This window comes from Cryptomeria japonica, chromosome 9 (assembly GCF_030272615.1).
Source record: "Cryptomeria japonica chromosome 9, Sugi_1.0, whole genome shotgun sequence".
NCBI classification, from domain to species: Eukaryota; Viridiplantae; Streptophyta; class Pinopsida; order Cupressales; family Cupressaceae; genus Cryptomeria; species Cryptomeria japonica.
This window is the reverse complement of record NC_081413.1, coordinates 598,531,658-598,547,085: the sequence shown is the minus strand read 5'-3', so window position 1 is coordinate 598,547,085 and position 15,428 is coordinate 598,531,658. Positions and strand designations below refer to the sequence as shown.

The 15,428-nt window shown below is 36.1% G+C and overlaps 1 protein-coding gene across 1 annotated transcript; it reads right to left on the bottom strand.

Annotated features, from left to right (window-relative positions):
* Positions 1-12,341: 12,341 nt before the first annotated feature.
* On the bottom strand, positions 12,342-14,216 carry LOC131858547 (uncharacterized). Its single transcript, XM_059211821.1, has 3 exons — positions 13,601-14,216; positions 13,229-13,489; positions 12,342-12,994 (listed from the first exon to the last, which is right to left on the bottom strand). The coding sequence occupies exons 1-3, from the start codon at positions 14,214-14,216 to the stop codon at positions 12,342-12,344; spliced, it is 1,530 nt and encodes a 509-aa protein (XP_059067804.1).
* Between the last annotated feature and the right edge of the window lie 1,212 nt (positions 14,217-15,428).

Here is a 15,428-nt window from a genome sequence, read left to right as displayed (position 1 = left end):
GCTTTGGTAGAGAGATTATGATGATTCTTGTAATCTGAGTTGTTGTGGTGCTATTCACATTACTTGTGAATGTCTTTAGATTGTGTTTTATGCATATTGGTGGTCCACATTGATTATTGTGCACAGTATTGGATATTTTCTTTGTCCGATGGTGTTCTTCATGTTATGCGACATCCTTGGTGGTTGTAGCATGTTGCGGATGATCGAAGCATAATTGTTGGAGGTTTTACATGTTTGCGGTATTGATTTGGATCTAGACTATGTCTTAGTCTATATTGTTTTGGTCCACATGTATTGTTGTAGCGTGTGTGGTTATTATTTTGTAATTTGTATTGAGGGTTTAATGGACCTTGAAATTGAGGTTGAGGGTTTGTATAAATAAATATAATAATCATGTAAGATGTAATCCTGCGTTGTATCCATGACTGTGTGATCAAGTTGGATGTGCAAACAAGTGATTTGATATTTCAGAAGTGTGAAGGAGAAGTGTTGCAAAGTAGACTATATGCTTAACCAGAACTATACTCAGGCATAAGGAGATGTTATTTTCACAGTTCATGTAATTTGGATTGTTGTCCGAATGTTTTTGTAAGTCAGTGAGATATCTTGTAAGGTAGTGAGACTTCCTGTAAGACAGTGAGCCTTCACTTAAGGTTGTAGCCTTTCTCGGTTTCTTACTTTAAGCAACGAGCTCTAGGAAGTGTTCCTAAATGCATGGGCATTCCCCATTGTAATATTTTCATTTACTCCTAACAGGGTATTATCTCATTGTGGGTAGGTTCCTACTATGATTTTTCCCTTAACCGGGTTTTCCACTTAAAAATATTGGTGTTATGTGTGTTATTGATGTGGAGTTGCTTCATGCTTTAACTATTAATTATTAGATTTGTTATCATTCTCAAGTATATCAAAAGCACTATCATCATATCTCTAAGGAGAAGGTCAAAACTCAAAGGATAAGGCTCACATAAAAAAATGATCATATCATAAGGAAGCTCCATCCATCCATCCTATCCCACATTACCTCATTCCTAACTAGGGGATTTTCCTTGACCTAGTTATAGGAGTGGATCTATAGCATTATCTTGAGAAATATAATATTACAAATCTAAACATTAAACTGAAGCAAACACACACAAAATCAAAACCATGCCTATCATGAGAAAAGAACGTTTGAGATTTCACAAAAATATTGAGCGCAAGACCAATGATGATCTAATCTTGCTTCTTGAATAATTAGCTTGCCTAACCTATCACATGTTTGTCATTATATATTGAGCTATCTTGGCCTTGACAGGATGCATACTTCCTATATCAGGCCTTATCTAACTATCTTTGCCTTGACATATGTATCTTTCCTATATTAGGCACTATCTACACAACTTATCCTTTTGGCAAGGGATGTGTTGGTTGTTTGTCTTGTTTGTCACTTGGTCTTTTTGCTTTCTGATTTATCTTATATACTTTATATTTTATCTTTATCCTTGGAGCTTTGATCTTTTGATCTTAATCTTGGATCCTTGATCTTTTTATTTTAGTCTTTAATCTTTCAACTTTTTTATAATTTTTTATATTTTCTTTTGGCCCATATAGAGGAAGCTCATGGAAGACTTGATTTTGATATCATGGCAGCGAGTGAGGAGTGTGACATGATATTTTCTTCTTTGCTTATCTCTTTTATCATTCTTTAAATCTATTTCAAGGAATCTCAAAGAATCATCGATCTTGATATCATGTTGGAGAGTGAGGAATTACTTATGGTGATTGGTTTATCATATTATCTTTCATTTTTGTTTTTAATCTTGATCATTTTTTTCTTGTGTGTTGTTTGCTTCAAATTGCTCGATGATAATACAAAGCATAACAAATAATAATAGACATATCCCTCCATCTTACACACCCATCTATCCAACATATTCTTTCACAACCTTCCATTTTATCCCATCTTATCGTATCCTCTTTCACTTTCCCCTATCCATTCCATTACCCATTGCTACGATTTACCTCACATTTGATTAATGGGATAAATTGCATATAGCTCCATCTAGTTGCATTCACACATCCTTTGCACACAATTTTATTTCACATCTCTTTTCAAGAGTTTGACCCAAAGTTACTTTCTGACCAATCTCTTGAGGGGGAATCCATCCATCATTCTATCCCTTTTCCATCCCTATGGTTGGGGCAATTTTCTTTGAAACAATGTTATAAAAGCATTCTCTCAAAGAGGAACAAAATGTAGACATATAAGAATGACTACATGCATTTTCATGATGTCATCCCTAGCATTATTCTTCTAGCCCTTATTAATTAAATAATTTTTAATTATTTAATTAAGCTAACATTTCCTCTATCAATTAAATATTTTTTAAATTATTTAATTAATTTAGCATTTTTATCCACTATTAATTAAAACCTTCACTCATTCATTTCTCCCTAGCTAGCATTATTATCAAGAGAAAATCTAGCACTTTGGAGTATGTATACTATCATGTATCAAGCATATCAAGCATCCATTATAACTATCAAGAGCTAGCATCCATTATCAAGCATCAATCCTTCATACTACCATGAGGATATTAAAATTTATGCAACAAAATTAGAGAGAAAATCTACATCAAAGTATTCAAGCAATTATCAGGTAATAATTGAGTCTTCTAAGATCTTTGTGATGGTATTATTGTTTATCATTTGATTTTATGTATAGATCTTAGACTTCAATTGTGTTTGTGTGGATCGCGAGTTTGGATCTTGTATTGCATTGTTTCCATTATTTTTATTCACATTTTTACATCATTCACAACTTCAACATCGGACTTCACAAAACTTGGTAAAGGATCCTACCAGTAGTCTGACCCTTGGTATGAATGGCTATTGTCTTCTACCTTAAAAATTTCAACTCAGATATAGTTATGATGAATCACTCTCTTGGAGGCCAAATACTTACCAATGCATATTATCTAGCTGTAAGGGTATAGAATATTTTGAAAGATGCGGGGAAACTTCCTCCTCAACTGCCTATACCTATGCTCCTAGAGTTGTCAATACCACTAGAGGAAGAGGCATTGAGTAATTCATAAGTGACCCCTCCTATGTATGAATACCCTCCTACTTAGACAGCAACATCAACCTCCTCGTCTCTCTGCATACATGAATGACAAGAAGAGAATCCTCCAGAGATTTTCAAGTGAAATCATCAACCTCAAGAGGCAACAAGCCATACCCTAAAGCCTCCTTACTAGAACTATAAGGGAGAAAAGACTAATTATAAACATAGCTAGTACCAAGAGTTGAATCATCAAACACAACCTGCCAATCAAATTATTTTGGTGCCTACTCCTTTGCAAGGAATCCTTCCAAATGCATATGCAAAATTGGTCACTAGCCAAGATAATTTGGCATATGATTCTAATTCAAGGTGTTTTCCTTGCAATGACACACATACACCTCGAAATTGCCCAAGGAGAAATTAACAACAAAGAGTAGCAAAGCAACAAAGGCAAGGAGTTGCACCCGAAGTAGCTTCATATTATACCAATCTGTTGGAGTGGAAAATGCCATCCTAAAGGCCTAGGTGTAGGGCATGTCACTAGAACAAGAAGAATAAATCAGTTCAGATCATGCTTTTTTTCTGTTGGGTTGAAGGAAAAAACACAATGTTTGCCAATGATGCTTCTACATCAAGGATCCCTCAATTCCAATTGAACAACTATACCCACTCAAAGAAGAAGCTAGTTGAAAATTTGAAAGCTACTCCAAGAACTGAAACACCTTTTTGAAGGAACTCAATGTTGTAAAAATTGTCCCCGATATTTCAAAAATAGAGCAACATGATGCCAATCAAAGAAAAATATTGCAAATTTCATCCTCAAGGGTCACTAAACATAGTTGAGCAACTTAAAAAGGCTCTTGCCAATGTTTCCTTGTGGGATGTTTTATCTATCCCCTAACAAAAATATCTCCTAGAAGAAGCATTAGAAGATCAAGAGAAACCAATACCGTCTGACGTAGTTGGAGATCCTAGTCAGGCTAAGATGAAAGAGACAAAAAATGGTGTGCAACCACATGTGACTGCTACATTCACAAATTTTTAAAAAATAAGTAAATCCAAGCCAACCCCCTTTTAGTTAACTCTCATTGTGGGGAAAAAATTGTTACATAATTTCATGTTTGAGTCTAGTGCCAGTACCACAATGATGCACAAACAAATTGGAGACTCATTTTGATTAGAGTATAAACCTTTAGAAAGTGGGGTAATGCAATTAGATGAGAAGAAGATTTAAAAAATAGGCATTATTAAGGCCCTGCCTTTGACACTATATTCTTGTCCTAGTATCACAGTGCCTCAAGAGGTTGTGATAATAGACATCCCACTCATTTTTGGGTTGTTCTTGTCCATATATTTTATTGAAAAAATTCGGAGATACTTATCCCTAGATTGGTCTCATTTGATCCTAAGAACTAAAATTGGCTAAAAAATGAAAGTGATATTAGAGCCATTGCAATGAGAATACATCGATGATGATATGATGAATTTTGAATCTATTCACACATATTTTTGAAATATGAAATGCATTGTATTGAAATTATTGAAGACGAGATAGTGATGTTCAATACAAACTTTGAAGAAGAGGCTCTTATTAGCGAATTTACGCAAAGTGACCCTTTTGAGGATTATGATTCTACTATTCTAGGGATTTATGTGATCTATGATGAACATCAAATCATCCCTGAAGTTATAAAGTAGGTTGAGATTGTAAAGTTCTGATGCCAAAGGCTAACAAGATGAGAGGGGGGGGGGGTGAATCATAAAAACTTAATCTTCCATAATATCAATAGATTCAACCTCGGTAGCTTATACTTCAACAATATAACCAAAAACTGCTAAACATGCTAACTCATAAACACATAATCATCATAACACATATAACACCAGATTTAACGTGAAAACCCAAATAGGGAAAAACTACTGTGGGATTTCGGACCCATTAAAAGCAAATCCTGTTAAAGATTACAAACACATTGCTAGATGTGACCCGGTTGAGGGATTTCCCTCAGATCTGTTAGGATCTTCACTTTGTTAGAAGTGACCTTGTCAAAGGATTTCAAACACTCAACTAGAATGTTACCTTGCTAGAGGATTTACAAATAAGACTGTTAGGTCCACTCGATTAAGAGATTTTCTGTCACTTACAAAATAACAGTAATAAAAATATATCTGCAACTTCACATCTAAAATGCTAAAGCAGATTCTATTTGCTCAAAACAATCTTGTCATAGGACTTATCTTGTCCCTCTATTGGGCTCCGTACTCTGTTATTCAAACAGGTCTTCAAGCTTCTGTGCTCGGTAATCACTATGTAGCATCCCTGTGCTTACACTTGTCCGCATCCATTGTTTATCAACAATTTCTTATTTATAAACAATTTGCTAATCGCTTAATCTCCTTGATCACATTTCCCATGATCAATCATAGCCATCAGATTTTCAATCTTGACTAGGTTCAATGTATCCTTCGATCTGAAAAATGTTTTACCTCACCTGAGAACTTGCATTCCATTCTTGGAACTTGTGCTAGGTTAAGTGGTTCAATCTGTGTTGTAGATTTTCCTTCTGTATTTTCCATTGCCATAGATCTTTAACAAATTTCTTGCACGTCATACCAATCATTTATACATCTCCAGCTCATCAACATCCTTCATTAAATAATGCTTTTATCCATCCAATGCGATCTATTATAAATCGGTTTCAACTCGATAAATACTAAACTTCTTTCGGTAGACATTCTGTCTTCATTAACCGATATCGATAACCTTAGGGTTTACCGACTAGGTTTTTTGCTCGGTAACATAGTATAGTATTAACCTTATAATCAACAACATATGTGGGATATCAAAACAATCTAAACATCATGATCTCATCATTGTCTAACTCAGTAATAGTTTCCCATTGAATAACTTATTTCTCCCCTTCATTATCACATTCTTTCTATGCCTTTTACCGACATCTTAATTCTCTTCAAATCAATCTTCTCAAGATATGGCAACTTCATACTGAATCAAAATATCAATTTCTTGACATCAATGAGAAAATAATGTTATAAAGACAGTTATCATCCTTCTTTAGTTATATCAATAATCTTCAACAACCTTATCAATATCCTTAATGAAATATCAACAATCTTCTTCTATTGAAATGCCAACAATCTCCCCCTTTGGCATTGATGGCAATACCAACTTTTAAATGGCAATACCAACTTGATTTATTCCATTGATTCAGATTCAGATTGCTGTTAGGCTTCTCCTGTTATCCTTGAGCTGTTAAAAGCTTCTGAAGTCTTCTTCCCCTGTCATTAGTCTTCTGTTATTTTCTCCATTTAGTCTATCTTTTCCATTTACTCTTCTCCCCCTTTGACAACAATGCCAAATAGTAAAAGAGCTAAATCATGAACTCTTCTACTATGAAGTGATTTGCCTTGCGTGTTACACATGTATCATCTCAGTCTCAGTCAGAGCAAGCTTGTCTCTATTCACTATTTCCTGCACACCTTTAGAAAACCTCCTAAAGTGCGTAAATCAACATCAATCCACAAATAATATTTGATAGAGTCATCGAATTGATGCTTTCACCGAACTCTGTCAGTGAGTAGAAGATAGGGGTAGGACTCCTAACTTGCTTCTGAGATACTCAAAAGTGTCCTTTGGTAGTGGCTTTGTGAAGATGTCTGCTATTTGCTCCTTTGAACTGATATATTCCAGCACAACTTTCTTCTCTTGAGCTTCTTCTCTGAGATAATGATACTTTATAGAAATATGTTTTGTCTTAGAGTGCATTACCGAATTCTTTGAAATGTTAATGGCACTCGTATTATCACAGAATATAGTTACTGGCTCGGTAACCTTTTCATTTATACCTTCCAACAATTATTTTATCCAGGCTATATTAGTGCAATTCAATGCTGCAACGACATATTCAGCTTCAGCTGTTGACTGTGAAATACATCCTTGTTTCTTGCTAAGCAACCTCACTAGTCTATCACCTAGAAAGAAAGCTCCACCACTTGTGCTTTTCTTGTCATCAATGTTTCCTGCCCAATCAACATCAATATAAACTTTAAATCAAAATCATTCCTCTTTTCATATCTAAGTGTTAGTCAATAGATTTGTCTTTTATACATTGTATTCTTAAATCTCTATATGCCCATTAATTAAAAGACAAAATCAACTAACAGTTGGATAATTTTAGGAATAATTATCCTTTGCATACGGGTACAACTCCCCAAAAAAGAATGATTTTCAATCAGCTCTGATTATAGTAATTTAATTTGCATACTTTTTACCCGAAAGTACTTAAAGGCAGGTTTATATTCACTTGTCAACACACAATGAATATATTCTCAATTAACAACACCAATTTAATCATGAAGTTCACAGACTTCAAGCATTTTTTTTTTTTAAGGGAAAAGCATTTTACATGCATTCACATATAATGAGAAGAAAAGAAACAAACTCCAGATTCAAACTAAATCCACACAGAGATTATCATCCAAATCTATTAAACTCACAAATTTAATACTACAGAACTTGCAACAATTTTATTTATAAAAACTGTTCTTTTCTTTCTCAAAACATTATGAAAAATAGATCTTTATCTATTGCATTCCTTTTTCCCCCGAAATCTTTCGGAACCAAACATAGTCTTTTTCATCCCTTAAATAGCCATACCAAGGCTTACAGTAAAGCGGGAAACAAGGAAAAACTAACTTTCCGCCCCGTGAAGTTAAACAAAATTTACCAAATGAAACTGTCTTTTTTCACTACTAGAAAACAGAGCCTATTGTCTAGAAAACATGAAAGCAATTTCAAGAAACAAATTCTTTCTTCCTATTAGAATACGCCGTAATGAAGTGCTAGATAACAGGCTTATGTGGAAGCCCCACATGTGCTATGCACTACTTCCACACCTCCTTTTCCTTGTGAGCCTGTGCAACTTTATCAGAGTGGCTATCTAGATGTCCAATGCATATGAAGAGAAGCGACTCAATTTTGGCGATAGTAGTTAGGTCATCCGAGACCAAGCCTTTAGCCTCCTTCACATAGTTAATCTTTTTCTCAAAAGATTCTATTATTACTTCGATGGTCTCTAGTGTCCTGTCGCTTTTTAGGCACTTAATTCCAATGCATAAGAGCTCATTTCGCATGGAAGTGGTTAACTCTGCAAGTTGGCCTGCCAATTTTGTGAATTCTTCATATGCCTATTTTATCAATGAATTCCTCCATTCAATATTCTTTTGGTAGACATACAAGATGCTATCATCCAGTCCTGGCACTGGTTTCTCAGTTAGGAATTTCATAACTCCATAAGTTTGTACTTCTCGCATATGTGTAGTCCTTGTTGCCTATTCCACCTCTTCATTTTTCCAATTACTTATTTTAGTCTCCAATTCCTTCATTACTTGTATTGCCCCATTATGAACTTTACTCAGGTTCCCAAAATATACAGCTCCAGATTTCCGCATCTCTCCAACCACTCCATCACAGTCTCTGTTATCAGTCTACATTTCTATATTTGTTCCAAGGTTTTCTGATTGACGGGGGACTTCGGATCAAATGATGTAGGCAATTGTGACAAGGGTTGAGGATTCAGACTGTTCACTGCCTCAATGTACTCTGCCATTCTGTGCAACATCTCCTTCATTCGATGTTTGTCCCTTTCATCTTTCCAAGTCCTTGTGATAATCTTCTTGTTTGAAGCTTCAAGATGAAGAACGTCTGTGGCACGAGTAGCAGTCCCTATGTTTACTTTTTCAGCAGTAAAATCTTGAACTCTAGGATTTTCAATCTTGGCATCTGTAAATGGATGTGCAATCTCTGCCACCCAATCTCCACTATCAACATCAAAATTAATTTTTGACACAGTCTTTGATTTCTTGGCTTTGGGAGTCTTTCCTAGGCACTTACTCACCATATCTTCCATCAGAATGGATGCGGGGACTATGTTTCTCTTCTTGCTACCAAGCATACTATCCAACCAGACTGGGCCTGTGGAGACTGGAGTCTTTACAGAATTAGTACCTACATCTTTTTCATTTCTTATTACCATGATAGAATCTACTTGAAAGGTTTCCTGTGCTTGCTGGCTGGTTTCCTCATCATCTAGATTTTGTTGCTCTGAACCTGGATTATCTTGAAGGGCATCCATTTCAAGATCAACCACTACTGTGTCTGGAGGAAAGGACATTCTTTTACTCCTAGTTTTAGAGCGGGTAACTCTAATAAGAATCAATTTCCCTGTGCTTTGTAATGCCCTACTCTTTTGCTCACCTTTATCCCTTTTGTGAGAATAACCTGCATCACAAGATTGAATAAATGTTTTAGAAACCAGGCTCTTAGAGGATGAAGTTGAACCCTTTTGCCAACTTTGCCTCAATCGGTGTTGCTTAAGCCATTTCTCCATTCTTCATATGACCATGAGGGTTCTAGCCTGAATATCTGCCTCCTCACTTTTCTCCCAATCTATCTCTGGGATTACCTCTGGCTATTTATCTTCAACAAAATGTGGATCAATTAAATATTTTCCATCTTCCTCAATATGAGCAGTGTTCATTTCCAGACCATACTCTCTTACTTGTTGCACAGTGAATCTTAGGTGAGCTCTTCTCCGAACCTCATATTCATCCTCACAGTTTATCCAAAAATCTTCTAGACTTGGCATATGCTGGAAATGTTCACTAATTGTAAGATGAGCCGTTGCAAAACCTTTAATATCAAAGTTAGTGCGAGGAATATACAGTTTGAAATTGAACTGTTTGAACTCTAGTTCTAGGTTCAAGGCATCTGAAACAATATTGCAAGTGTAATGTGTTAGTTCAATAGGGAAAGATACTCCTGTTTGATGCTTTTCTCTATATTTCTTTTCTATATAAGCAAGCTGTCTACGTACTTCCATTAGCACCTGTCTATCAAAGACATACCTCGACAATTTATAGGGTTCTCCTTCAAAGCCACCAACCCTCAGATAAGTGAACCTAGAAAATTGAATATAGACACCGCCATAGGTACTTATAAACTGCATAGCTTCTTCAGTCAATCTCTTATGCATATCTCCCCTCAATTCAAATACTATCCTGCCTAGGAAAATATTTTGAACCTTATAATAATTCTCAGCTACCCTGTGTTGCTGTAAATGTGGATGGTACTCATGAATTTTCATATTATTCTGCCAAACTTCATGGAATAAACCTGTCCATTGTCTTATACAAGCTAAGCAATATATAAGATAGGAAGACATATAGAAATTCTTGTTCCCAAAGCAACTTAAACCCTCATGCATTCTCTCTGCAATCAACTCGGCCCAGTCTATATATCTTTTCTCACCAAAGATAACCTGAACAAAGAAATACATCCAATCCTCCCAGTAGTAGGCAATCTGATTTCCCCGTATTCTATGTAAGAGAATGATAATGTCCCTTACTTCTTGAATCATGTGATCATGGGTTAATGGGCTGGGCAACCGAGAACCTCCTTTTTGGAATTTCAACAGCCAATTTCTAGGAATAACACTTCGGTAATAGGCCTTTTTTTTTTTTTTTTTTTTTTCTGAAAACAACCCTTGTGACTTGCAAACCGTCCGGTCTTCATACTGTTCTTTCTTAGGAATCCTCATTACTATTGCAATAGTCTGCCGACTAATTACTAGCAAACTTTTCCCCTTTACATCTCTAATACACCTCTCGACAAGGTCATATCTGCTCATACATTCTAAAACTAACTCTGGACATGATACGACAGGGGGAAATGTTGCAGCTTCAATTAACCCACTGTCTAGAATCTTCTGCATTAATGAGGTATTGGTAGAATCGCATGCTCTTTCATGAAATTCCTCTAAATTCACTGCTGGCAAGAAGGTGTCTCCTATGTCTGGTAGGGAACAGACTAAACCAGATTTTGGGTCCGGCTGAGGTGGTTTTGGTCTCATCTTTACTCAATAAACAGGAAAAGTGCATAGCAAGAAGAATGGACTGAACTAACTAAAATACTGAACAACACTTTTCAATTTACGCAATTTAACAGGGAAGAAAGAAGAACTTTGAGCTCACCTTTCATGCAGAACCAAAAATTCACACAAAGTTGAGGAAAGAAACTACCGCTGCCGCTACTTCCCTACTGACTGATTTGAGCAAACAATAGAGGCCAATAATTTACTTTCAAAAGAACAGATTTATAACATAACCTGAAATGTCGGCTGCATGACTCTTTATGACTCTCACCTGTCAGATTATTCATGCCCATTGTGCCGAGAGGATTTGATCCTGACACCTTATTAATTCCCGTGTGCCTTCTCCTTTCATATCTTTCCTCAACATGATTATCTCTAGTACGAATGTCATTATCATTCATTTCCCTTGAGGTTCATCATTCAAATCCGGAATATTCCCTTATATGCCAATAGTTTATTACTTTGTCTTCAAAATTATCTATCCTCGAACCTTGAACCCTAAACCACTTAAAAGTAGTTCGGAGGTTCAAGTTCAAGACTGCACTAGAGAACAAAATAGTCAGCCAAACAAGGACTCACATTTTATGAACGCGACTCACAAAAGACTTAATACAAGATGTTTGAGCCTTGAACCTTGAACCACTAACAAGAAGGTTCAAAGGTTCAAGTTCAACGACAATTTTCACAAAGTCTATTGATGCCCTAATAAACACAACCATTACTTTATAAACCGACTTTGAACTTTGAACTTTGAACCACTTTTTTGAAAGGTTCAAGGTTCAAGTTCAAGAAAGGTCACAAAATGAAGACTTTCTTTGGATGCGGAAAAATTAAAAGAGCAGACTAACATTGGCTCTGACTGGGGACTGGGACGGTAATGGACTGAGGTATGAACCCAAAATCTCTGGTTTTGCAAAATAAGACTTAGAAAGAAAAGATCTAAACCACAACATACTAAACCTACGACTACTCACAACAAAATTTTATATACAGGACATGCAGGGGATTCTTGCTTACAATTTATACAATTTCAGATCCTGCCCATTATAGGTCAGGGGAAGAACGGTACCATCTAGGTATGCAAGTATAAATGAATTTGGTCCTTTTACCTCATGGATGTTGAATGGTCCCCTCCAAAGTGATTCAAATTTTCTGTGGGTTCCTTTTGGTGCTTTTCGGTCGTTCCAAAGTAAAACCTGATCGCCTGACATGAATTTTCGTGGTCTGGCTCTCCTGTCAAATATTTTCTTGATTCTCATCTGATGATCTATAATCCGATCAATCAATTTCTCTCTTTCCTCTTCAATTTTCATTAAATGCATGATTCTCCTCTCTAGAGAATCCTAAAAATGCACATCCTCTATTACTGTTTGTAACTTTGAAGTCGCAAGTTCCAGAGGAAGTGACACCTGAGCTCCAACACCATAGACTAACTCGAAAGGTGACATGCCAATTGCTCTCTTTGGAGTGGTACGATCTACCCAGAGAGCTTCATATAACTTTTTATGCCAATCTCTGAAGTTTTCGCTAACTAATTTCTTCATAATGTTTATCAGGTTTTTATTACTTGATTCCGCTTGGCCCTTACCCTGTGGGTAATAATCTGAGGAATGAGCAAGTGAAATCCCATAATCATAGAAAAACATAGAAATTTCAATGGAGGAGAAATTAGTTGCATTATCAGCCACAAGTTTGTGGGGAACACCAAAACGAACCAAAATATTTTCCTTTAGAAATTTACAGACAACCTCTGATGTAGTCTTTCTTACCGGAATAGCTTCGACCCATTTCGTGAAGTAATCAGTAGCAGTCAGAATATGAGTGTGTCCTGCGCTTGATGTAGGTGACAATGGTGCTATGAAATCTAAACCCCATTGTTTAAATGGTTCATCAATAATCACAGGTCTGAGAGGCAATGCTGCAAGTTGAGGCTTTCCGGTGAACATTTTACATTTTTCACATTTGGCTACCCAAGCATAAGCATCTTTGAACATACCTGGCCAATAATAGCAATTCCTCAGGATCTTATAGGTAGTTACTATTGATGAAAAATGACCGCCACAAGCTTCATCATGAAAAGCTTTCAACAACAATTCTTGGAGTGGTTTATCTACACAGCGTAAGAAAGTTCTGTCCAACTCTTTTTTGTATAGCACATCATTGAAAATGACATACTTGGGAACCTTCAATCTTAGGTTTCACCTTTCTCTCGAAGATAAATGCACCGGACAATCTCCATAGGTCAGATAATAGGCAACATCTGTAAACCAAGTATCTTGTAGTCCAACAAACAGAACTAAGGGCAATTCCTTATTATTCTCATGTTCATTTTCTGCAAGTAACTTACATAGACCCTGTCCTCTTACCAATTTGGTGGGCTTTATATCTAAGTCAAATTCCTGAATTTTAGAAACCCATGTGGCTCTATTATTCATTCCAATATCCTGCTGTTTTAGAATGCTTTTAACAACAGAGTGAGGCACATATACTACTGCATGGGAATGAAGAATATAATACCTAAACTGCTTTATAGCTTTCACAATAGCAAATGCCTACTTTTCTATTAGCGAATATTTTAATTCATGCTTTTTCAATTGCACACTCATAAACGCTATGGGGACTTCTTCAACTTCTTCATTCTTTTGAAGCAATATTCCTGACATGGTATGTTCGGAAGCATAACAATAAATAATGAAATCTTTCTTAAAATCAGGATTAACAAGGGTAGGAGCATGTGCTATAGCTTCCTTAATTGATTCAAAGGCTTTCTTTCCCTCTTCATTCCATTTGAACACTAATTTTTCACTCATTAAGTTTACAATATATCGGGTGGTCTCTGCAAAATATGGAATAAACCTTCTTAAAAAGTTTACCTGCCCGAAGAAAGATCTAACTCCATTCCTGTTAGATGGCAAGCTTAGTTGTTGAATCACCTTTACCCTTTCAGGATCTACTTTGACACCTTCCTTTGAGACAATGTGACCTAGTAATTTACCTTCGGTGACACCAAACACTGATTTCTTAGGGTTTAAAGACACTCCGTGCTCCCGACATCTTTGTAGTACCTGTTTTAAGTCTCTTAAGTGATCTTTTCGCCCTTTTGAAAATACCGTTAAATCATCAAGATATACAACTATTATTTTATCCTTCAGATGACCAAAAGACAAGTCCATAGCTCTCTGAAAGGTCGCTCCAGCATTGATCAGACCAAAAGGCATTCTATTGTATGCAAAGGTACCCCAAGGGGTAATAAAGGTTGTTTTATGTTGATCCTATTTTTGAACACTTATCTGATTGTAACCAGAAAAGCCATCTAACATAGACATCATTTCTGAGCCCGAGACTGTTTGCAAAATATGATCCATTGAGGGTAAAGGATAATTATCCTTCAAACTGGCCTGATTCAAATTTCTGAAATCTACACATATCCTTATTTCTCCATTTTTCTTACGAACATGAACTATATTTGCAATCCAGGTAGAATGATGAATAGGATAAATAATCCTTGCTTTCAGCATCTTATCCACCTCTCTAAAGATAGCCTCCGCAACTTTGGGGTTGAAACCCCTTAGCTTCTATCTAAAAGGACTCACTCCAGGCTTTAAATGAATATGATGTTGAAAATGTCCGTCTCTAAAGTTTTTCAGATCATCGTAACACCAGGAAAACACATCTCGAAACTCCATTAAGAGACTTATGAATCCCTGTTTTTCTTCAAATGTACAACATTTTCCTAAGTTAACATACTTAGGATCTTCCTCTGTTCCAATGTTGATTCTTTCATATCCTCCTGTATCCTATGCTACAGGAACCTACTCATCCTTCCTTTGCCTTAAGGCATCATGATGATCAAAAAGATGCTCTAAAGAAACCAAACCTTTAGGAATTCTATTTCCCTTTAACTTCAGTATCCCTTCATTTGCCTCTTGTTTTAAATCCAGAGAAAATTCTCTGCAGTCTGAGGTTGAACCCTCAAAGAAAGTAGCTGTAAACATCTCTGCACATTGCAAGAAATTATTTATCTGTTGATCATTTTCAAACACCTACCAAAATATTGTGTTATCAGGCACACTCGGTCGATAAATCAATTCCACTCGATAAGTATCATCTATAAATTCTGGGTGTGGAATCAGGAGAGAAGCCGAAACTGCTAGAGAATCAGCTTTAGTATTTTGTTCTCTAGGAACAGCTTCAATAAAGAACGCATCAAACCCTTCAATATCATCCCATACCCTATTCTTGTAATGCCTCAATCTCTCATTCTTAACGCTAAACAACCCCTTGACTTGCTTCATAATCAACTCTGCATCCCCTTTAACTTGTAGCAGCCTAATTCCCAATTTCTTTGCTTCAGACAGCCCCAACAACAAAGCTTCATACTCGGCTGTATTATTTGTATTCATAAATTGTAACTTAAAGGAAAATGGGAT

Excerpts from the sequence above, each read along its gene's own strand:
- LOC131858547 (XM_059211821.1), bottom strand. The coding sequence starts at position 14,216 with ATGCCTTTTGGTCTGATCAATGCTGGAGCGACCTTTCAGAGAGCTATG. Across the intron at positions 13,490-13,600 it reads AGTCCCCATAGCGTTTATGA|TAGTATATGTGCCTCACTCT; the intron begins GTGTGCAATTGA and ends ATTCCCATGCAG. Across the intron at positions 12,995-13,228 it reads TTATCTGACCTATGGAGATT|GTATGTTCAAAGATGCTTAT; the intron begins GTCCGGTGCATT and ends ATTATTGGCCAG.